Genomic DNA, 25,316 nt, shown 5'->3' with positions numbered 1-25,316 from the left:
AGAAATTCTGCACATTTTCCAAATTTCTATACCAAAAGGAGCTAATACTGAAAAAAACTAACCTGGTATCATGAAAGCAGTAATGAGAGATTAACGATCCAAGCAGGTGACGCATGGAGGCTCTACTGTACCAAAGACAGCTTCTAGGCACAGCTTATGGAAGCAGTGGCCGCAAGGCAAGACTGCAGCAGTAGGAAGTTCGTGGGCGATTCCTGAAAAATTCTTAGGGATGAATGCTAGATCCAGCCTGCATAGTTGGCACCTTGTTCCAACTGGTTTTATGCCACTATCATAATTGTTACCTGTAAATATTAAATAAATATGAGTACATTCCACAACTTTTCAATTTGATTTTGTTCACAGAAAATGCAGTATAAATTGAATTCTTATTGGGCAATAAGAAGAGCTTAATAATAATTATTGAATCTTTCTTATCGAGCAAAAAAAATAGACGGACTAAAGAAGGAACAGATAAAAAAACTGATGGGATTGTCAAGAAAATTCGAGTTTGTAATATTAAATAGCTTGTAATCAATTAAGATTTTTCCAAGACTTTTTTTTGGTTGCACAAAAATATTTTTTGCCTTTTCAGTGGAAATAGATTTAGCTAAAGAAAGTATGATACAAAAAATTCACTATTTCCTTCCAATCGATGCAGTTACTTCTTAATTGAAGGGGGGTGAACGGACAGCAAAGGGGAGGCGGGATTTGCTTGTAACCGTCAATACGTCAATGTTCGCTCAGGCGAGAGATTGTATACCAGGCTGGATGATCAGTGGTAGCTGCTATGAGTAGCGCAGGTACACTGACTACTAGGTATGGACTAGGAAAAAAGTAGAAAGCTCAAAGGTATTGGCGAAGAAGTAATGGAGGATTTGATATAGATGAAAAAGCGAGAAGACAAATCAGAAAGTTTCTTTGTCAAATTCAACCCTCCCACGCACAATTAGTGGACGAACACTGCCCAATCCAAGAACAGGAACGAATCTTTCAATCCCAGATTCCCTCTAGCGGGCATCTTGTTCACCGCTACTACCAAAAAAATCTCATGCTTACATAACTGTGGCTAATATAAAAGTCTGATCTCGGATCATGAAGACCCCGATCGTGTTTGCATTCCCATCATCATCTTAAAAAAAACTCCTCGTGCTCTGCCATAAGAACTTGGAGTCCGTATCATAGTGAAGGTAAGTTCACGCAGTGGTTCTTGCTCAAAAAAATGACCGAACGTGTTCAAGTTATTGGCTTGTCCGACCCGGCTGCATTCATGAGTCACTCGTTCAACGATCCCTCAGAGACACGGCCGAGAAGTGCCATGCATGGTCGCCCCCCGTCCTTTCTTTCTCTCGTTCCCATCCGGGTAATAAAGAAATGGATAAAAAAAATTGAAACTTCTGCTACGGCTATGCCACCCATTACTAATGAGGGAAGTAGCATCTAGCCCATCGCAAGCACCTACAATGTCATGATCACATTCACTGGGATTCTAATTTTTAGATATCTAATGAAACTGAAATTGAGATCTCATTCAAAGAGAAAGATATAAAATATAAGGAGTTTCTTTTTTTATCCTAACAAATGATCCGATATTCTGCTCAGCGCGATCTCCACCAGCGCAGTTACCTGCTCGGTCTGACCTTATAATTCACTTGAAAACCAATTGAAATGGTTTAATTTTTGCAAGAAGTGATGAATTGGAAACATTTACAGGCTTGAGGTTTTCAAGGATGAAATATTACCCAAATCAATGAATGTAAAGAAGGGTCTTATTTTCATTTAATAGGACACTTGTTTAAAAAAGACATCCCGTTTTCATTATTAATAGAACCCTTGTTTAAAAGGACATCCCATTTTAATAGGACCCTTGTTTAATAAAATATTTAAAACAAATTTACATTCTGAATTGGATGATATAAAGCCAAACACAAACAAACACTAGGCTCACTCAAGCCATACTCATTTACACCGTTAGATGACTGAGAAAAACATCCATTTCGATGTCCTTTCAAAAAGAATACTACAATGCACCTAAATATATATTGGGAACAGCTACAGATGATGAAAAATATAAGAAAAATGTGTGAAATGAAATGGATAATCATGCATCAGACAGAATGTGAGCAAAATGCTGGAATTAATTAAATGGGCAGACAAGATTTTCTTGATTTATGGCACGTTGAGAGGAAAATGAGATTCATGTATACTTTAATAGCTTGTCAGAGGACAAAAAAAAAAGGAATAACACCCAATATGAAGATACATTTTACTAATAATCACCTTCTAATATTAAATAATAATAAATATGCCAGTAGGCGCGCTTAATCAGTTTCTTAGTTTTGAAGTGAAATGCATACCTGCATCAGCTCTGACATTGCCAATTATAGCCTTCTCCAAACATGATTGTAGAGACCTTTCACGGCTTAATTTGGAGGCAATATAATTTGACATCTTATTTTTGTTGTCAAAGACATTAGGCGCAGCCAAACAGACGGTAGAAGAAGAATCAATTTTTCCTGCAATAAATGTACAATAGCCCTTATTACTGTATAAAAGTAATCAATGTCGATGCATTGTAATGAATGATTGTTATAATAAAAAAAATATGAAGATTATTAATTTTAATTCAAATGCAATAACCTTGTGTATAATTTATTGTCAAATGAGCAAATAAGTTTAAATTTAAATTTAAATAATTAGCATTATATTTAAAGCTAGTATGACATATCATAACTAATTAGGGTTTAGGGTAGGGTTTTGGGTTTTGGGTTTTGGGTTTGGGTTTAGCAGCTCCTTTGAAAAGATGAACATATTCCTACACACGCGCGTGCACACACGAGAGATGCCATTTTTTTTGTTAAATCAGTCTTATCCTATGACATTTAATATTATTTATCTGCATAGTATATGCCTCAAAAATTCTTTTTTGTTTTTAAAATTTTAAAGTAAATTTCTCATACAAAATATGCAGGATAATTTAATTAGCTAATTAAAATAAGCTGGAGGCAGAAGTACCAGAAACACTTGGGTCAGGCAATGGAAATACTACACTTTTGCCTTTGCCTTTGCTAATTCTGGCAGATGGTGAAGTTTGAGCGGCGGCTTTACTCGAACCAACATGATTTGACCTAGCAACCCAGGTCTTGTTTTTGGGTTGAGAAGAAGAGCTATTTTCTGTAAATACCAAAAAATAGTAACTCAGGTACTTTAAGCAGGGGGCAAAAACATAAAAAAGTTGATAAGATTAATCAATATCCCACATTTTAAGAAACTAATTCAGTTGATATAGGGAGCCAATTCAATTAAAGGGAATTAATTTTGATAACCGTTGAGTAGTGTTTGCATAAAATTGTTTAAATTAAGCACAGCTTCAATGAAAACAAAGAGCCATTATTCGGTAAGTAAGCCTGAACCCACTGTTAAAAAAAAACTTGCTTCGTCTTAACAAGCCTTCACCCGCAATTCAATATTGACAACGAAATTAAAATGTTAATTCATGCCATAGAAGGGAATTGGAACACATTAACAGACTGTTAATGAAAGGAAAAAAAAATGATATCAAATGCAAATATTTCTAGTAACAATGTTATAGTGATTACTCCAAGTCCCCAACAAACTATTGGTAAGAGCTACAAAATCTTAGGGAAAATAAGTTAATCAGGAGTTTAAATCTTTCAATTTGCTTTGAAAACAGTACGATAGTTATGTATAGCTTTCATAGTAAATTATGATCAGGATATCCATAACCAATTTTATCCCATCTTCAGCGTCGACTACATGGTTGGTTATGTTAATGGCAACATCATCAAAGCCCTCAAAACCACTTCTAAATCGTTACTTCTTCGTTCCTAAACAATGATACCAGTTTCCACATATAAGTCCTAAAAATTAAACTATTGTAGGAACAAAAATTGTGTTACGCCTTTACACGCGCCGTGGGCCGGCTGGAAGCAGTATAACCGGCCCACAGACGGGGCCGGTCTTGGCGACAGGAAGAAGTGGAGCGGGGCAAAAGGAGCTGTAGAAGAAGTAAATGAAAGGGTGGGGCCCACTAGGGCCATAATCACTTATGCAAGGAGAAATTAAAGAAGATTGGAGGGAAAGTTTTTGAAATGCAGTGAGGAGATTTTATTAGGGGTAGAATTTACGATTCACTTTTTTTTTTTTATGCATGTTTTATTGTGGCTGGTTTTTCTTTCATCTTGTAGTGTTCCTAGCGACATCTAAAGTGTGGGAGAGACGATCTACCTTTCGAATAGTAGACAACTTTGTATCTTGTTTCCTTTGATCTTTTGTAAAAGCAGCCCTCCACCTACTTATTGCATTTCGTCGTGGTTTGTTCGCTGATTTTGGTTCTGAGGCGTATCAAATTGGTATCAGAGCATATATCTTGGTGGGATGACAACAAAGAAAGTGAATATGCTAGAAGGCGAGGTAGGGCAAATCAAATCAAGAATGGAAGAGAGGTTCGTCAACATGAAGGATAGGTTTTCTTTTATTGAAAGTCGAATGAACGATGGATTTGAAAGCATAGAAGAAATGCAGGAGATGATGAAAAAGCTCATGGAGATGCAAGCAAAGGTCATGCCAATCGCTCAAGCTGCCAATTCTAACCAAGGATTGATCAAAGAATCCTTAGCTAGGTCAAAAGGGAAGGAAATTGAGCGAGAAGACAACAAAAAAAACCTCACTTACCTACAAGAGCGTCTGCATAGGACTCCGAAAGGAGGGGGAGTGGAGACTACTGATGGAGGGGAATGGGTCGAAAATTGGAGGAGAGTTGGTGTAAGGGGCACGAAAGAGTACGATGGAGGAAGGAGGGATTCGGGAGTGGAATATGCCTATGATCGAATGAGGGATTTCCAACCTAAACACATGGGGGGAAATACCGGAGGAAGAGGAGGTTGGGGAGGAGATGCAAGGGACAGGAAAATGAAGATGTCAATCTTCGAAGGGGAGGATGCACATGGATGCGTGTATCGGGTGGAACGAAACTTTGCGACCAACAGGTTGATTGAGGAAGAGAAGCTCATGGTAGTGGAATTATTCTTGGAAAGGAAGGCTTCGGCGTGGTTCCAGTGAATGGAGGTCATGTATCCGATAAACTCATGGGAAGAGTTTAACGATTGTTTGTTGGAACGTTTCCAAGCCATTAGGGAAGGAGACTTAAATGAGCAATTTTATGCTCTGACCCAGGAGAGGACTGTGATGGAGTACCGAGAGAAGTGCAGGCTCTTGTTAGGGAGGTTGAGAGGAATTTCTGCAACAGGCTTGTATGGGAACTTCTTAAAAGGCCTGAAGTCCGACATACAAGCGGTCATCCGCCCCTTGAGACCACGAGGATTGAGGGAAATGATGGAGCTCGCCCAAATGATGAAGGATAAGAAGCAAGTGAAGAAGACCAATAAAGGTGGCAGCACTGGAGGATTCTACATGAGCACCTTGACAGCCACGACACCAAGGACTCAGACAGTGTCAATTCAGAAAGAGACGCTGAAAGAGAAGAATATAGGACCCCGCCCCGGGGGTAGTTTCAAGCGTCTCACAAATGCAGAATAAAAGATCAAAATTATTATGTTACCGATGTGATGAGAAATACGCCACAGGACACCGTTGAAAAAAAAGTGCTCCTCAGATTGTGTTAGTTCAGGAGGAGGATGCAGAGAGTATGCGACCAGAAGAGGATGCAGTGGAGGAGCATCTGCATTTGGATTTACCCTAATTCGGTGGTGGGATTTACCCCGAATCACACCATGAATGTGAGGGGATGGATCGAGGAACAGTCGTTGTGGTGTGTGGATAGCGTGGTCACACATAACTTTATCTCAAATCAGGTTGTGGAGAAGCTAGGGTTGAAACTGGTGACTGCAGGAAGTTTTGGCGTCATGATAGGGGCGGGAAAGGCGGAGAAATCTCGGGCAGTTTGCAAAGGGCTGGTTCTGACACTACATTGTCTATAGGTGGTGAAAACTTCCTTTATTTAGTTTGGGCAGCACATATGTGATCTTGGGGATTAAGTGGCTAAGAACATTGCGAGAGATAATGGTGGATTGGAAGTCCTTGATGATGGAGTTCCAAGTAGAGGGTAAAAAGACGGTGTTGAGAGGAGAGATGCTAGCTTATGCAAAACCATGGACAAGTCGATTCGAAGAGTGGGACTGGGATGCTTGGTGGAGTTGTAGAGCATTGAGAAGATTTGGGATTCAGAGTTGGCAGAGTTTTTGAAAGGGATCCAGCAGCTCCTACAGTGGCTCTAACGACAGTTTACGGTTGTCTTCCAGCAACCCAGCGGTTAACTCTTCCGGGGTAACATGCACGCTATTAAATTGAAGGAGGGTATTTCTACAATCAGCGTTATATCATACAAGTACCCCGAGATTTAAAAGAATGAGATAGAGAAGCTGATCTGAGAGATGCTCAAAGTTGAGATTATCAGGCCTAATGTGAGCCCTTTTTTCAGTCCAGTTGGTGAAGAAAAAAATGGTAGTTGGAGATTCAGTGTGGACTACCGGGCTTTGAATAAGGAAATGGTGTTGGACAAATTTTCTATTCATGTGATTGATGAGTTACTGTATGAGTTTTATGGGACAACTATTTTCTCAAAAATTGATCTTAAGTCAGGGTACCACCAGATCAAGATGAATCAATCGGATGTGTACAAGAGAACATTCAGGACACATTAAGCACATTATGAATTCTTAGTTATGTCGTTTGGCCTCACCAATGCCCAAACAACATTTCAATCCCTCATGAATAGGATTTTTTCAACCTTATCTTCGAAAATTTGTCCTGATTTTCTTTGATGATATTCTAATCTACAGACGTATAGAGACAAAGCATGTGGGGCACCAGAGGACAGTCCTAGAGATGCTGAGGAAGCATCAATTGTATGCTAACTTGAAGAAATGTTCTTTTACACAGTTACAGGTGAAGTACCTAGAGCATGTGGTGACTAGAATGGAGGTAGCAGTGGATCAATCCAAGGTCAATGCTATGGTTGATTGGCCCGTAACAAGGAATTTGAAGAAGTTGAGAGGATTCTTGGGACTCACAGGTTACTACCGGAAGTTCGTGAGAGGATATGACATTATAACATGGTCATTGATGGAGCAGTTGAAGAAGGACAATTTCAAATGGAGGGAAGCAACAACACAAACGTTTGAACATCCGAAGAGAATCATGACTAGCGCGCCAGTATTAGCACTTCCAGAGTTTAGTAAACTATTTGTGATGAAGACGGATGCGTTAAAGTACGCATTAGGAGTTGTGCTCATGTAGGATCAGTGGTTGATTGCCTACTTCAGCCAGGTTTTTACGACTAGAGCGAGACTGAAGTCAGTGTATGATTGTGAATTAATGGCAATTGTCTTTGTCATTCAATAATGACAGCCCTACCTTTTGGAACAATATTTTTTTTTCAAGACAGATCGGAGGAACTTAAAGTATCTTCTGAAACAACAAATGGTGACTAAGAAGCATCAGAGATGGTTATTCAAGCTACTAGGTAAGATTTTGAGATTCAATATCAGCTATGATTGGAGAATAAGGCAACTGACACACTGTCGAGAAAGGTAGAGGAGCCCCAATAGACGACCCTATCGGTACCCTTGGTCCTTGATTGGGAAGCCCTGAGACAGGAAAGTGAACAGGATGAGGAGCTAAGGAAGATAACCCTGAGATTCTACAGGATCAGAACAGTCATCCAGGAATACATTGAGGGGGCAGTAGTTGCTCCACCAGGGATGATTTGTGCTACCAAAGACATTGAGGTATATTCCCAGATTGTTATAGGAGTTTCATGGCAGTGTGATTGGGGGATACTCAGGGGTGCAGAAGACCTATAGTCGTCTAGCGGCTCAAATTTCTTGGTTGGGGATGCGCAGAGACGTCGAGGATACCGTGCTTGACCATAACACAAGGAGAGTTACTACAACCATTAGCATTACCAGGGAAGGTGTTGGAAGAAGTGACAATAGATTTCATCAAGGGATTGCCACGGTCAACAGGTTTCACGATAATCATGGTGGTCGTGAATCGCCTGAGTAAGTATGCACATTTCATTATCTTACGCATCCCTGCACTGTGGTCTCAATCGTGGCAGTATTTATTCGAGAGGTGGTTCGTTTGCATGGAGTGGCTAGTGTCAAATAGAAACAAGGTGTTCCTCAACCACTTCTGGAAAGAGCTATTCAGGTTGCAAGAGACAGACTTTAAGAGGAGAATCGCATATCATCCCTAGACCAATGGACAGATGGAGGTGGTCAACGGGAGTGTAGAGACATGATTGCGTTGTTTTGTATATGATACGCCAAAACTATGAAAACAGTGGATTGCGTGGGCTGAATATTAGTATAATACTTTGTATCACACCGTAACATAGACCACCTCTTTTTAAGATATTATATGAGCGGGATCCACCTCGCTTGGTACATTATGTGCAGGCGCCACACTAGTATCTAATGCCGATCAGTACTTAGAGGAGAGGGACAACATACTAGCAAAGCTTAAGGGACATTTAGTCAGAGCTCAACAAATCATGAAGAGGAAAGCGGATGAACACAAGAAAGAGTTGCGGTTTGAACCATGGGAGATAGTCTACTTAAAGCTAAGTCATTACCGATAGAAGACATTGGACAGAAAAAGCGAGAAATTTTCATCACAATACTTTGAACCACATGAGGTGATGTCACACATTGGGGGAAGTGGCTTATCGTTTGAGGTTACCGCCATCATTCGCATGACACCCAGTCTTCCATATATCCCAGCTGAGACGTGTGATTGGAGATCATGCACCCTCGCTTACACTACCGCTGACGCTAATAGAAAACTAGGAAGTGATTTTGGAAACGTTAGAGATCAAAGGAGTGTGTCGAGGAGTAGGGTAGACATAGAAGGTTTGGTCAAATGGAAGAAGTTGTCAGACTTTGTGGCAACAATGCAGTCTTACAAGATGATCCACAAATAGTTTTCATCCTTCCACTTTGAGGACAATGTACTTTTTTGGGAGGGGAATAATGTTATGCCTTTACATGTGTCGGTCCACCCTGGACCGGTTGGAAGCAGTATAACCGGCCCACAGGCAGACCGATCTTGGCGATGGGAAGAAGTGGAGCGAACAGAGGGAGCCGCATAAGAAGGAAAGGGTGGGGCCACTAGGGCCATAATCACCTATGCATAGAGAAGAAATTAAAAGGAGTTTGAAGGAAAAGTTAGGAGGGAAAGTTTTGAAATGTTATGAAGGAATTCTATTAAGGGGAGAACCTAGAGTTCACTTTTTTATGCATGTTTTTTAGTGGTTGTTGTTTCTTTTTTTCTTGTGGTGGTCCTAGGGACGTCTTGGGTGTCAGAGAGACGATCTACCTCTCGAATAGTAGGTCAACTTTGTATCTTATTTATTTCCTTTGATCTTTTGTAACAACAACCCTCGTTTGTGTTTTTTCCACATATCTATTGTCGTTTCATCGTGGTTTGTTCGCTGGTCTTGGTGTTGAGTCACATAAAATTGATCCACACAAATTAGCCTATAAACAACACTACAAACTTTGATTCCAAATCAGTACTATCAAAATGGTCGCAAGCCAGAAAACCAAAAAGGTTTGTACGCATAGGTGGTAGGCTGGATGGCCCCTTGGCCGATGGGGCCAAAAGAGATGAATTAAACACAAGAGTATGAAAATTGAGTCCCTGGTTCCATATAGATAACAATCTACTATTTGAAGATTCAATATACATTTTCTTTCCTTCTCTAATATCATTCAAACATAGCCTGAAGCATCTTTATGGAGCCCGTCAAGTGAATCATTGTATATTAAAAGTCAAGATATACTATTATTGGTAAACTGGATGTAATAATGTTGATGATGATGGTTACGTATCATGATCTCATGGGGTCCAAAATATCATGAGGAAAGCTTCTCGCATCTCCTCCTGGCTAGTGTTTTCTACCAATAAGGACTCCATTTCAAATCAACCATGTCTCCTAGCTCAAATTGTACCTACCTCCTACGTCTATCAGTCTTCCTCTTTATGATTTGTTGGGCCATCAGTAAACGTCCCTTGAGCTTTTCCAATGTCCTGTCCCTCTCCTCCAAGCACTGTCCAGACTTGATATTGGTGTAGTGCTATGCCCAAAGTATATCAGGTAAAGTGGATCCAACTCATATAAAATTCTAAAAGGAGTGATTTATGTTGCAGTATGGTATGAAGTGTTGTACCAATACTCAACCCAAGCAATCCACCATGCCTAAAGGTTCGGCCTATATGATACAAAATAATGTAGGTACGTCTTCATACTCCTGTTGACCACCTCTGTCTGGCCATTTGTTGTTGGATGATATGTTATACTCCTTTTTAGGATTGTCCTTTGTAATCTGAACAGTTCCTTACAGAAATAGTTGAAGAACAGCTCATTCCTATAAGATAAAATGAATTATGGAATACCATGCGAACGAACCACGTCCCGTATGAACACAGTAACAACTGAAACAACAGTGTAAGAGTGTCTCAATGGAATAACGTGTGTATACTTGCTTAAGGTGATCCACTACCACTAATATCATAGTAAATTTCTCTAATTGTGGCAACCCCTCTATAAAATCTATCATCGCATCTCCACCCAATACAGCTTTACCGATTGTCGATTGTATGTCTAGTGCACCCCTATGTGCCCCCCAAGAGCACTGTCGTAAAACTCCTGCAGTAGTTTGAGAATGTACTCTAATGCCCTCAGTAATATGAATCGTCCTTAGTATAGTTGTCCCCTCAAAGCATATCATGGATGATTGTTCGGATCTACCCTGATCTTTCTCAACCCCTCATCGTATTCACTTGTCTGTCTCAAGGCTTCCCAATCTAAGACCATGAGTACTAATAAAACTGTCAGTTTAAGCTCCTCCACCTTCCTTGATAGTGCATCTGCGGCCTTATTCTTCTGTCCAAGGCAATACTGGATCTCAAAATTATATCTAACTAACATGGATAGCCACCTCTAAGGCTCCTCAGTCATCATCCTCTGTTCTAACAAAAACTTCAAGCTCCTCTTATCTATTAATTATGAAGTGTTGCCCCAATATAAAGGGATGTCACTTTTGAATGACCAAGACAATAGCCATCAACTCCCGCTGATATCCAGACTTAAGTCTCGCCCTGGCTGTGAGCACCTGACTTAAATAAGCAAAAGGCAGTTGTTCTTACATGATTATTGCACCCAATCCATATCCCAACATATTCTTCTTTACTACAAATGGTCTGTTGAAGTCTGAAATTGTTAATACTGGCATGTTGGTCATGACCCTCTTCAACTGTTCGAAGGTATATATCGCTGCTTCCCCTCACTTGAAACTGTTTTTCTTCAGTTGCTCCGCCAACAGCCATGCAATAATGTCATACCCTCTCACAAATTTTTGATAGTGCCCAGTGATACCTAAAAACCCTCTCAACTCATTCAAACTCCTAGGAAAAGGCTAGTCCAATAAAGTCTCAATCTTGAACTGGTTCACTGTCACCCCAGTTTTGGTCACCACATGTCTTAAACACTCCTGTGACTGTGCAAAAGAGCATTTCCTCAAGATGGCGTGCAATTGATGCTCTCTCGAAATCTCAAGAACTGTCCTCAGGTGTTCCATATGCTCTGCCTTTGTACGACTGTAAATTATGGTATCATCAAAAAACATCAAGACGAACTTCCCGAGGTAAGACTGAGAAACCCAATTCATGAGAGAAAGAAATGTGGCCAGAGTCTTGGTAAAGCTGAATGGCATCACCAAAAACTCATAATGTCCTTCATGAGTCCTAAAAGTTGTCTTGTGCACATCAGTTGGTTTCATCCTGATATGATGGTAGCCTGACTTCAGATCAATATTCGAGAAAATGAATGCTCCAAAAAACTCATCTAACAGCTCATCAATCACCAAAATAAGAAACTTGTCTATTACAATTTCCTTATTCAGAGCCTTGTAATCCACACGAAATCTACAGCTACCATCCTTCTTCAACAATAAGACTAGACTGAAAAAAGGGCTCACAGTGAGCCTAATAATCCCTGAATGCAATTTCCCTCCAATAATACTTCAAAAATCCCCCCTCAACAGTCCCGCAAATAACTCAAATCTCTCACTATACTCCATAACAGTCCCCTCCTGAGTCAAGGAAAAGAATTGCTCGTGTGGGTCTCCTTCTCGAATGGATCGAAAACACTCCAACAAGCAATACTTAAATTCCTCCCATGAGCGGATCATGTATCTAGCCTCCCTCCACTAAAGCCATGCTAGGGCTTTCCCCTCCAAACATAACCCTGCCAGTATGAGTTTGTTCTCCTCGTTTAACACACTAACCGCGAAATATCCTCCACTCGGTACACCCAACCATATCTGTCTTCCCCGTCAAAGATTGACATCTTCAACTTCCTAACCCACATCTTCATCTCAACTTTGTCTCCCTCTGACAGTTCCCCCCATAAAACTAGAGTGAAAATCCCTCCTTCGATCAGAATCATACCCCATCCCAACTTCTCTCATTCTTTCCTCTTACTCCCCAATACCCCAGGCATAACTCATTCCCATGTTTCAGCCCAAATCCTCCATCAAAAATTCCTAATCCACCCCCCCCCCCCCCCCCCCCCCCCATCAGAACCCTAGGAGAGGAGGTTCTTGATAGTGGATGTTTTCCTCCTCATGTTACTCTCGTCCGATCTCCTTTTTTTCAATTTAGCCAAAAATTCTCTGATAGGGTTTGCAATTTGAGCTGTCGGCGGGATTTTACATTGATCTCAATAAGCCTTCTTCATCTCCTCCAAGCCCTCAAACAGATTTTTCATTGAAAAAAATCTTTCTATGGTTGAAAAAATTTGCTCCATTCCGAATTTAATTTGTCATACTTCTCCTTCCAATTTCTCTTCCAAAACATCCACTTTCTTTGCCACCATCTCTCAAAGATCTTACTCTGATACAAATCGAAACAAAAATCAATTAACACATTGTAAGAAATGTATGGGAAAACCCAAATTAGGCTAATTTGATTAATATCCAAGCAAATAAAAAAGATACATTGGGTGATCTACAATTCGAGAGGTATATCGACTATTCACAATCCCTAGACGTTGTTAGGAATAAGAAGACAAAAAAAAATTGCAGGAATCCAAACATGAAAGCAAACCCTAGATGGTTAGCCTAATAAAACATCCCAAAATGCATTCAATTTTTTTCCCAAAAACCTCCCTAATTCCTCTCATCGCATACATGATTAGAGGCTTAACCGACCCCACCCGGGAATGTAATGGTTGGGTTGGGTCCGTCCAGGCCAAGTTTAGAAGAGACTGGTGTAACAATTGGATGGTTAACAAGTGTCATATTGTTGAGTTTGTTAGGCCCAAATAGTGGTGCATCAATGTATTCAAAATTTATGCAGTTAATTTAAAAACTATATACACTTCTTTGATTTTTTTTTTTTTTTGTAAGAAAATATCAAATCAAATCATATCTAATGACTAATTTACTCTTGGAGTGTTGAGGATATTGCATTGAATTGGATAGTGAAATATAATTATAATCAAACCACTTCTAATTCTTATGTAATCCCTATGATATTTTACTTCATTATGTAAATTTTTTATACCATATTTTCTTTAGTTGTTTTGATTATAAATTTTATCTTGATGTTTATAAAAGAAAATAGTATGTCTATAGTGTGTTGTAACGTAGGTTCATGTTTGTCATGCCATAGTTTTAATGTTTACGTCGTGTCTCTCTATTGTGCCATGTAATTATATCATGTCGGTGTCTGTGCTCCAAAGATGAGTACATACATAGAGCGAGGTGAGTAGGTGTTCATATTTCATAAATAAGGAATGATGAACTAAGAGACGAAACTGTAAGGAGTTTTTTTTAAATAGAAATTTACATGATATTTTTATCATGTAATTTCAATGACAATTACAAATATAAGATAACCACAATGACAAATATACATGTTATATCTATATGAAATAAGAAAATCATCATAGCAGCTAGGATTTGTGATTAAAACTTATATATTAAAACCAAGGAGTATATTGTCAAGTGTAATCTTAAGTAGCTAAGTGATACAACATCAACAAAAAGAACAAGTCTTTATCCCACTAAGTGGGGTTTACAAAAACAACATTGTCTCCTATTGAATGTCATATTTTCATTTAATTCTAATGAATTAAGATCATCTTTTATACAACATGCACATGTCTATTTAGCTCTACCTCCACATTTCTTAACATAAGTCGAATCTAAAACATCCACTATCCTAACAAATCATCAGATGATCGATGGATCGATGTTTAATGTGACCAAAGACGACTCTCTCTAATCTTGTCTGCCACTGAAGCTACACCAACCCTTTCACAGATAAATTTGTTTCATATTTTCTCAATTTGTTTCATAAATTTGTTTCATATTTTCTCTCTAAGTGTGAAGCCACTCATCCACCTAAGCATTCTCATCTCAACAACTTAACTTAGTTTTATACTTTTTTTGTATAGGCCAACATTTTGCGTCATAAAGCACTGCAGATCTCACCGCCATCTTTTAAAATTTTCCTTTAAGTCTAAGCGGTACTTTTCTATCTCACAGTAGGCCCGATGCATTCCTCAACTTCAACCATCCAACTTGAAATCTACTAATAACATGCCCATCTTTATCACCATCACTTTGAACAATAGACCCAAGATAACTAAAACGTTCAATCTTATAATTCGAATACCCATTGTTACAACTATGCCACAAAATATATTACTACTAAAACTACATTCCAATTATTTAATTTTAGATCTACTCAAACGAAGGCTATTGGACACTAAAGCAGACCTCCATAATTCAAATTTTCCTGAACTACTTCTCTATTCTTCTCCACAGGAAGGATATCAACAGTGAAAAGCATACACCAAGGTGAATCCTCCTGTAAATGCTCAGTAAGAGCATCCATAACTAAAGCAAAAGATATGGGCTTAAAGTCGATCCCTGATGTAATACAACTAAAATAGGAAAATACTTAGTCACTTTTCCTTTTGTTCAAACACAAATAACAGCACTAGAATATATATATTTAATGACTTGAATAGAAGTCATATCAACACCATGCTTTTCTAGAACTCTCCAAAGAACTTCTCACGGAACCTTATCGTAAGCTTTTTCTAAATCAATAAAAAACATATGTAGATCCTCCTTACTATCTCTGTAGTTCTCCATCAAACCTCTCAATAAATGTATAGCTTCCGTAGTACACTTACCCAGTATAAATCCAAACTGATTATGAGAAATCTTAGACTCACGTCTTAACCTATGTTCAATTATTCTCTTTCATAGTTTTAATGTATGACACATTAACTTATTTCCTCTATAAGCTGCATACTCTTATTCATCTCCTTTATTCTTCAAAATAGGGACAAAAATACTCTTCCTCCACTCCTCAGACATCTTTATAGTTTTTAAAATAATAAAAAAAAATTTAGTAAGTCGAGAAATTATCAATCTCCTAAATTTTTTCACACTTCTATTGAGATACTATCACGTACTACTAATTTTTCACCTTTGATTTTCTTTAAAACCTCTTCAACTTCCTTTTTACTAATGTAACGGTAAAACTAACAAGTTTTATTACTATTAATGATATTAAGATCACTAAAGTTAATCATATTTAAAAAAAATTCATTAAAAAGTTCAACAAAATATCTCACCCACCTATGTTGAATATCTTCATCTAAGTAATATACTTAATGATTTTCATCTTTAATACATTTTACTTGAATTATGTATTTAATTTTCTTTTCTATTTATTTGGCTAGTTTATACATATATATTTTTACCATCTGTTAGACTCCTTACGTTTCACCTTATATTTTTTTCAATTCTATAAGTTTTTACCTTTAAATCAATTTTTATAACAATATTCCCTTCATTTTATCTTTTCTTGCACATTATTATTCTGTCACCAACTATTTTTATTTATAAAAAACTTTTCTTTTTTATTTTTCAAGTATATCTTCAGTCACTTGTTTAATTGTGTTTGTTACTTTATCTCATAAATAATTAGTTTCTTCATAAACACCCCAAATCTTAAAATCTTCAAGTTTGCTCGTAAAAATGCTTTTATTTGTCTTTTATGTGTCCCTATTTAATTCTATGACAATGTTTCATTATACTGCTTATCTTTAAACTCTTTATCTAAAAATCCAAAACTAACAATCAATGTTGGGTATTTAAATTTTTAATTAAAATGACAATAATCAATGTGTTTTATTAGGCCATTCTTATAAGTAATAATATGTTCATCTCTAAACTAAAATATAATATTAGCAATAATAAAATCTTAAGCTAAAGTAAAATGCAATATGATTCTACCTTCTTTATTAATCACTCCAAAACCGTAGCCACCATAAATATTTCTAAAATATTCTACCACTTTACCAATATGTCCATTTAAATCTCCTCCAATAAATTTTTTTTTTCTTTAAGAGATATCATTTGTATTAATTTTTCCAAGTCATTCCAAAATTTTTCTTTAGAACATATATCTAAAGCTACTAGAGGAGCATATTATAATAATAAAAATCTTAATATCAACAACAATCTTTAGAACTATAATTCTATCTCCAATTTTATTAATTTTTACAACAATATTTTTCAAACTCTTATCTATAATTACACATACATCATTTTTAGTGCAACTCTAACTCCTCCCTAAACACCAAAGTTTAAAACCTAAGCTATCAATTTCCATAGTATTTTATTCAACCCATTTAATTATTAAATGTATAAGATATTTATCTTCCTATAAACTATAACATCTACTGATTCCATTAATATACCTATGAGAGTACCTATATTTCAAGATCCTATCATAATATTAATTTCATGAAATAATTTTTTGACCCGCATACGCTCATAATGTGTCTTTACTTATTTAACACAACACTCGAATGTCGATGTAGCAACCCTTGCACACTTTTCACCGTATTCAGATCAAACAACGCGTATATTTCAAAGAACACCCTAACATTTACACAACGATTTAAAAAATTCATGTCATGATTTTTTCGACAAAAAATTTATGTTGATTGCCGACTACCTAATGCAATCCTCCACCTAAATGATACATATGTATGAAATTTTTGAGTGACACCCAAGTCAAGTAGAATACCATCCTAGTGAGCAAGGTCTTGGTCAAACAAATTTGAGCCAAGAACTAAGCTTAAAATCGATTAGAGTTGAGTCAAGTAGAGTAAAATTTTTAGATAGTTCCACGTGCTTTGAGTTTTGAATATTTTAATGATTGCATGAATGAAGTGCCCCTTAGTATCATATCCTGCTCATAAAGAACCCAACGTAAGATATAAACTACGTAATATATCAGCAATGACCTTGACTTTTTACACAATAAAGTTACCAAGGGTTTCAAGTGTTCTTAAGAGTACAAGGCTTTCAAAAATATTACAAATGGAAAAGAAGTATTTGCATACATCAAAGTCATGATAAAAAATATGAAGCAAAATTAAAGAAAGGCCCAAAAATAAAAGGGGATGACAACTCAAAAAGCATACGTGAGGGGTCTAAAACAATTGCCTGCATGCCAGCTAAGCTCGCAATCAATGTTGAAAAACCATGGAATCAACCTTACAACGACTCATCCTTTGTTTGAGGGGCAGGCTATTAAAAATTCCATCTTGAATTGATTCAAACATGGCTCGAGGTTAACTCAAATTCACCCAATCTAACATCAAACTAAGCCACGTTTGGTTATATATGGGCTCAATCATATATTGCATTGATGGAAGAATGTCTCTTTAACTTATATTAGTGCTCAATTCATGCCAAAAATGTACTAAGTTTGATTAATAGATAATGAGCCCCCATTTGATAGAGTTCATAGGATCATAACTTCAGGTGGGAGAAGGTTGACTTTTTAGTCCCCTAGCTATACCACGTTATTGTGTTTGGTAATACACTTTTCAAAAAAAAAATTCAGTTGATTTTTAAAGATCTTTTGAGAGTTTCTTGGTTCATGCCGCTTGAGTAGTATTTTACCTTTAGTTGCCTTCTATAAATGTCCCAATTCATACATTGAGCATACTCTTCGTTTGACTTATTCTTATAATAATGTTTCCTCACTCGTGATTTTCAAATTGATGAGGTACTAACTTCAAGTCATGCACTTGCTTCAATTGATAATTGGGTGGCTCCCTAATCTCCTTGTGTAATGGATTATTCTCTACTGATGACAATCTTGCTCCATTACACTTTTGGAAGACAATTTTTCATTTTGGATGACTTTGCATAGCTGAAGATGCATTATTGTGCAAAAATCTATGGTCCTTACAACTTATAGATTAACTGCACATTGGTGGCATGATCTTGTGACCAAGGTTTGTATTTATCGCTCCTCAGTCAATTTTTGCATCAACATGCCACCTTCTTTGCCCAAGATAGAAAGATAGTGGCTTCTCATTTATTCTTTAACAGGGTAGCCCAGCATTTACAAGAATTTCTAACCTGCATTGATAAACTTAATTTTCCTACTATTACAGCATTGGTCTCTTTTTATAGCAAAAGGGACTTCCCATCTTAGTGAGCTACCACCAACTAGTTTGTCAATATAGTATCTCATATCTACTATGAAGATATGAGCAGTCAAAGATAACTTGGTAAATCTTAAGTAGAACAGGCTTATGTACCAACTTGTTGATATGGTAATTGGTTATTGCAAAATTCAATTGGCACTAGAGATCAATCGTAATCTTTGGGCCCTTCTAAGGGCCTATTTGGGACACATGCAACTATTTGAAGAAGCTGTGAAAGTGTTGCTGAAGAAGAAGCTGTGAAAGAAGTTGTGGTAGCTATGACAACTTCTTTTTTTTTTATTTTGAAAAAGTCAAGCCGCAACTTTCTGGCAGCCACCTCACTCTAAGGGTTCGTTTGGGGCAGCTTGTGTGTTTCAGGATAAGTTGTTTATCCTGAAACGCGGCCCGCGGGCCGGCCGTGTGAGTCGACCCCGGTCTGCGTTTAGTATAAAAACTCAAACGCAGTTTCGGATAAGCTAATGAAGCGCGCGAACCAAACGGTATGGCGGCGTTTTGAAAACGCCGCCCGCACGCTGCCCCAAACAGACCTTTAGGGTTCGTTTGGGAGCACGGTCCCCCTGCGTTGCGGCGGCGTGACGCTAAGTTCTACTGTCTGGTTCGGCATCTTCCTCGCGGAGGGACGCAAATCTGGCGGAACGCTCGCCGCGAATCGAAGCTCGCGGCCCTCGTTCGAGGGAGAGTTGTTCGTAGCACTCGACCATAATACCCCTCCTTGACGCCGAAGCTCTCACGACACCATTCACTTCCAACTCGCAAAGAATGTGAAGGGTGCGGTGGAGGCTAAAGGAAAGATCGGAGAAGACATGGCGGTCGGCAGAGGAGGTCGAAGGTGGAGGAGATGGTGTTAGCGGCTCGACATATGAGGTTGGAGGCGGCGGCTTAGGAATCGTCGTCGGCCATCGATCCCGAGCTCAGACAGGTAATTACTTTCATGTGACGTCCGCGAGTTTGATGAGATTGTGTAGAGCGCGAGAGGCATCAGAGAAACAAAGGTAATTGTGCTCTTGATTCGTCTAAATTTTTTAATGCTACCTTGTCCTTCCTCCTCTCCGACCATCGCCGGTTGTTATCAACCATTTCTCTGTCGGCGTTCGTTGGAGAGATGACTTTTCTCAATAAAGATTTACTTCCTCTGCTACAACTTCTGCGTTTACTCCCTCTTTCTCCAGCATCATGTCTGAAAACCTTGGCCATATCAAAGAAACCTCAACTCTGTTTGATTCCTTTATTTTTTTCATTGAACATTTGTTCTTCTTCGTTTTAGCGTTCATCGTAAGAACTTGACTTAAAGCCAGTATATTTCATAATTTCAGAGGCAGATTCTCTCCAGCTGAAAGGACAAGTATGGGAGCTTGTTCCTTTGTGTCCCAAAGATTAAAAAGAAGATTAGAATTTGTTCTTCCCTCAAATCTAACTACTTCATTTTACCCATTTTTCAATAATTTGTTATCATAGGATTCAATTGTACTATCCATTATTCCTTCAAACCTTATCTTTTCTTTACCTTATTTTGCCTAGGGGCTCTCTTGTCAATCATGATAACTGCAATTTCTTCAGCCTATATGAATATCATTGGGCCTTCAGAAGTATTAGATGCAGGTCTCTAAAATCCTCCTTATTTTCAGAAAATAGAAATATGCAGATGCACATACGTCCATTCAGGTGAGGAAATAGCTATGTTGACCTTTGAATTTATCATGTCATTTGGGATTATTTAAAGCTATAAGTTTCTTTTGAAATTCAATTATTTATAGAAAAATGTTGGTACAAAATTTGTCATACCAGCTCGCAGATCCACAGGCTATGATAGCATATGATAACAATTCTACTCAAAAGTGGCTCCTTGACACGAGAGCTACCTCTCATCTCACCTCTGATCATACACAATTACACAACAATCAACCATATTGGGGATCACAACACATTACGGTGGGTAATGGTCTTTAATTAGGTTAGTTGAAAGAAGTTGTGTGAACTTATCTTTGTTGCAGGGTTGAATTTTAAAGAGCTTCATCATCCTGCTAAAATAATTTGCCTGAAACTTTGGAGCAAATTCTAAGCTAGATCTTCACTGTGAAAAATTTCCATGCATAATAACTATTTTAAAGGAGTGCATCCTATACTCGTTTCTATAAAAGTTGGGGACTCTAGTGTGGAAGGGGTTGCTGAAAGTTAAAGGCAAAGCTAAATCTTTTATTTTTTGGAATTTTGAACAAGGAAATTTATCCTTTTGGATGGACAATTGGTTCATGTAGGAACATTGCTCTAGTGATGGAGGATTATTTCACTGCATTTCATGAAGTTTTGTCTTCGATTATAAGTTATTTTCGTTTATGTTAACATTGTAAAGTATGTATTTTGTTTTCATGCTTGCTATGATTGGGTTACTTATATACCAACTGCGAGCATTCTTCTGAGAACTAAAAGCCAGTTTTTTTACTTTTTGATTTGAAGTACTTGCTTGTTTTTCATGAATTGTGGTTTTTTCCTTTTTTCTTTTATTACTTTCGGTACTCACTGTTAAGTTAGTTGGACATCTGAATTTTTGAACTGTTTCAGAGTGAAATTCTGCTTCAGAAGTATCAAAAATATAACTGTCACAGTTCTGTTTTAAACAGTTTTACCAAACATAGGTAGCATGGTCATTCTTCCAGAAACAGTTGTCCCACAGCTGTTTTTACACAGCTGCATCAAACAGATAGTCAGCTTCCCCGCAGCAATTTCCTAGGGCAGCACAGTTGTAGCTGAAAAGCTGAGAAGCTGCAGCTGCGCCAAACAGAGCCTTAGTCAGTTCATGTTGTAAAACCAGCTTTCCCACCACAGATTCTTAAGAAAATAGGCAAAACACAATTTTGTCAAATACATAAATGGTGTGGTATCAACAGCATCGCACCTCTACTACTACCCCAAACAAGTCCTACATCCACCACAAAAGATAGGGATTAGTATAGGGTGTAGTTTTGAAGCTTAATTTCTGCATTAAACTGTAGAAATAATAAACTTCTAGCTGTCGACATTGATGATGGTGATGATTGCGCTTGCTTAGCATGTATCCTCAAGATGAACAACTCTTCAAATATATCCATGTTATAGAAGAATCTTGTGCAATATCCTTTGGCATTGTCATTAGAAGATAAAGACTAGACTATCTTATCAAGTGGACTCATCACAACGTTGTCAATCGTATAAGCAATTGTTTGGCTTTCCTGTCTTTTTTTTTATCCTTTAAGAAATAGTTTATAGTGTAGCTTTCAACATTTTTTCTTTTGTATAGAATTTGATAGTGCCCACATAACTTACTAGAGAGATATACTTTATAAGATAAAAGAACATTATCATTCTTCTTTTTCTTCTCTCTTTAAGAGAGAGAATATCATTGTTCAAATGGTATTTTGGTCTTCTCCTTGCTACCATAATTATTATGTTCGTAGTTATCATAAGCAGACTAGTCTAATTAAGATCACTAATTTGGAACCGAGTTCATTTGTAATTTAAAAGTAAATACTTAAGGTGTGTCTCAACAATGTTTATATTCCTCAATAATTATTTCCAAAGTGCCCGTTTGACGTTGACACACAAGTGTACTCTTCACAAATTGTTTGTCACATTGCATCAATCGTACCACTTCTATTAATCTTCAAAATACCACATTGGGTAAAATTCTTAATGTATCAGTTGCTTGAACCCTTTGGACACCTATTGAGTCGTTCATTTTAAAATAACGATCCACCACACTAGAGCTTGATGGCTTAAATTTAGCTAGACAAAAGGAACCTTGAACAAAAATTGTCCCATCATATGAAATTATTTTCGCTCTGACTTCCACTTTAAAATGGTCACATCCTTCCACACAAGTATTATTATATCCTCGCCTTCATCATCACTTATCATGTTTGCATTTAGCATGAAAGTAAGTGAAACACAACTCAACCCACCCGTCATGATAATTATTTGCATCCTCGCCAGTCATTTGCATTATAATAAATTTTCATGGGGTAATTAGATATTTAAAATTTCAATAAACAAAATATCTTTAATATTTTCACAATCTAATGCCCAAATCATGAGGAAGCTATGTCTTATAAACTTCTTTAAATATGATATTCTTCTTAGTATCCCTTTCATGATATGATCCTCAAATCAAAAGGCCAACAACCCTTGTTGTTTCATAAATTTACAAAGGGACCCTAAGTGAGAATAAAGTTGATAACGGGACGAGGGAGGATTTTTAACCCTCCAACTAAACCTAGCATGGTCATTTCTTCCATGCAATCACCGAGAAGCCTCACTCTAAAGAGTTGATCGAGAAGAATTTACCAAAGTCAGCCTTGATTCTCTTACTCGTTCCTTCAGGGAAGATGAAAGTATTTTCTCAAAAGAAGATCGAGTATATAGATAGTATTAATGAAAAAAAGATATTCAAACATGGTTAAGAAATTGAACTTCCAACCCAAAAATTGGAGGGAGAACTCATCTGAAAACTATTGATTAAGGGGAAGATGGTTATAGAACAAAGTGAGAGTTCAAGGTAAGTGAATAAAAAAGAACCAAGTGAAAATTTAAAAGTGCCAAAGTTAGAGGAGGATTTGAGATAGATGCAAAGAAGGCGCCATGCTCAATTAATGGTTTGCGAGAAATTAGGATGCAATGGAAATAGTAAGTGATCAATCATGAGGCCAAGAGAAAATAGAAAGGTTTTTTCCTAACACCCTAGAAAGTCATCTAAAAAAGGAGGTGAGGAATCTGAATGGTGGGATGCCTATAAAGGTGAAGATCCCAAGTCTCACCTACCAAAGATTCAAGTTTATGAATCAAGAAGTAAAATACAAAAAAGCTTTTTGACATTTCAGAAGTTAACAAAAAATTTGGACAGCCCATATATCATTCAGGAATGTCAACAAAATAAATGAACTATCTAGCGATTATGAACCATTCCTTTTGCATCAACCGAAGGTCACTATGTAGAATTAAAATAATTTCCTCGATTGTTTTGTAGTAGGCTAGTTCTTTGCAGAAATGCTTGGAATAACTAATTTCATAACCAAATAAATGAACTATCTAGCAATTATGAATCATTCCTTTTGAATTAACCGAAGGCCACTATGTATAAATTAGAAAGATTTCCTCAAATGTGTCGCAGTAGGCACAGTATTTGGAAAAATGCATGCTTGGAATAGCCAATTTCATAACCAAATAAATAAACTATCTAGCAATTATGAATCATTCCTTTTGCATCGACCAAAGGCCACTATGTAGAAATTAAAAATGATTTCCTCAAATATGTGAATGCTTGGAATAACCAATTTTATAACCATAATTCAAGAAAAAATACATACTCTTCATACATTAAAAAATTATTGAAGGCAGCTATAGAAGACTCCTCCATTTGAAGTCCCTAAGAAATTCTGTTCGAAAAACCGTTTTTGAACTCTTGCTAGAGCTACAATACAATCTCCAACTTGTAAAATACTACTTTTTCTGGATTTCAAGCAAAAAGGCCAACAAATTAACTCAATAACCTTAAGATAGCCATCAATTTTTAGAGACACAAAAGTAAGGGTTAACTTAGTTATATGTAGATAAAACTACATGTTTTAGAAATTACAAGTTTTTTTCATACATTTTTGTGTGAAATGAAGTCCTTACATTTTATAGGTTTATGTGGAGGGTTGTGGAGTTCAAAATTAATGGAGGCTTCTAACAACATCCAACCAAAAAAAAAAATTATAACTTGTTTGAGATCAATTATATTTTATATTTATATTTCTATTTTTCTAAATGATTTTATTTAATATTTTTTTTAAATGCTTTTACTTTCTTCTAAAATAAACCAACATATTTTTCAATACACTCATAATAAATTTTAGGTTTTTTGAGTGTTTTAGAAAGAGTCATATCTTACTTGAAGTTTTGAACATGCCAAAATATATTTTGTTTAAAATAAAAACATAAGCAACAAAAAATAGTAATAATAATAATAACTGAACCTAAACGGTCCCTTAGAAAAATTTACCATCTTAAAAATCATGTTTACATAAGAAGCCGATGCCAAACACAAGTAATTAGTACCAGGCTACTGATGATGATTTACAAAAGCAACCATTTGGACCCAAAATTATTGAAATTAAAACTCCAAGTATACTTCTTAATAAGCCCGTTTCACTACAATAGAACTATCTTCCCCTCAAAACTAAATGCATATGAACTCGAATAACTCCCAAACACAGCATAAGTATTCTTACATCTACATGGATAGTTCATTCAATTAACCCATCCACAGTGATAGAATCTAATATTTACCTCCTCATACTATCTTGTGAGAGCAAACAATATAAACAGAAAGGACCAACAACCCCAAATTCTCTCTGACTCAAAGTCGCTCCCATCAAAGCCCGACAAAAGATTTTGGAATGTAACATCATACAGAAATTTCCAGCAATAATGAACTAATAGAAAATAGATTAGCGTCAAGAAAAACATACGAATGAATGAAAAACCTAACGTGAATCTCCTCCGACAAAAATGGAAAAAAAAGATGAACGATAAAGATAAATGTTTAGTGCTCCCGACAAAGATACCAGATTTTTGGTTAGAGCAAGAATCGAAGATTCTTACCGGCCTCATTTTGAGTTTTTTGCGATTTAGAACTCTTCATTGCGAAAATCAATTTCCTAGGTCGGCTAGAGAGAGAGAGAGAGAGAGAGAGAGAGAGAGGAAT

The 25,316-nt window shown here is 37.0% G+C and overlaps 1 protein-coding gene across 1 annotated transcript; it reads right to left on the bottom strand.

The window, feature by feature from the left end:
• LOC110023553 lies at positions 1-25,316 on the bottom strand. Its single transcript, XM_020723033.1, has 4 exons — positions 25,214-25,316; positions 3,013-3,171; positions 2,355-2,513; positions 1-302 (listed from the first exon to the last, which is right to left on the bottom strand). The coding sequence occupies exons 1-4, from the start codon at positions 25,251-25,253 to the stop codon at positions 91-93; spliced, it is 570 nt and encodes a 189-aa protein (XP_020578692.1). The 5' UTR covers positions 25,254-25,316; the 3' UTR covers positions 1-90.

This window comes from Phalaenopsis equestris, unplaced genomic scaffold (genome assembly GCF_001263595.1).
Source record: "Phalaenopsis equestris unplaced genomic scaffold, ASM126359v1 Scaffold000224, whole genome shotgun sequence".
NCBI lineage: Eukaryota > Viridiplantae > Streptophyta > Magnoliopsida > Asparagales > Orchidaceae > Phalaenopsis > Phalaenopsis equestris.
Note: the sequence above shows the minus strand (reverse complement) of the source record. Positions and strands in the feature narration are given on the sequence as shown.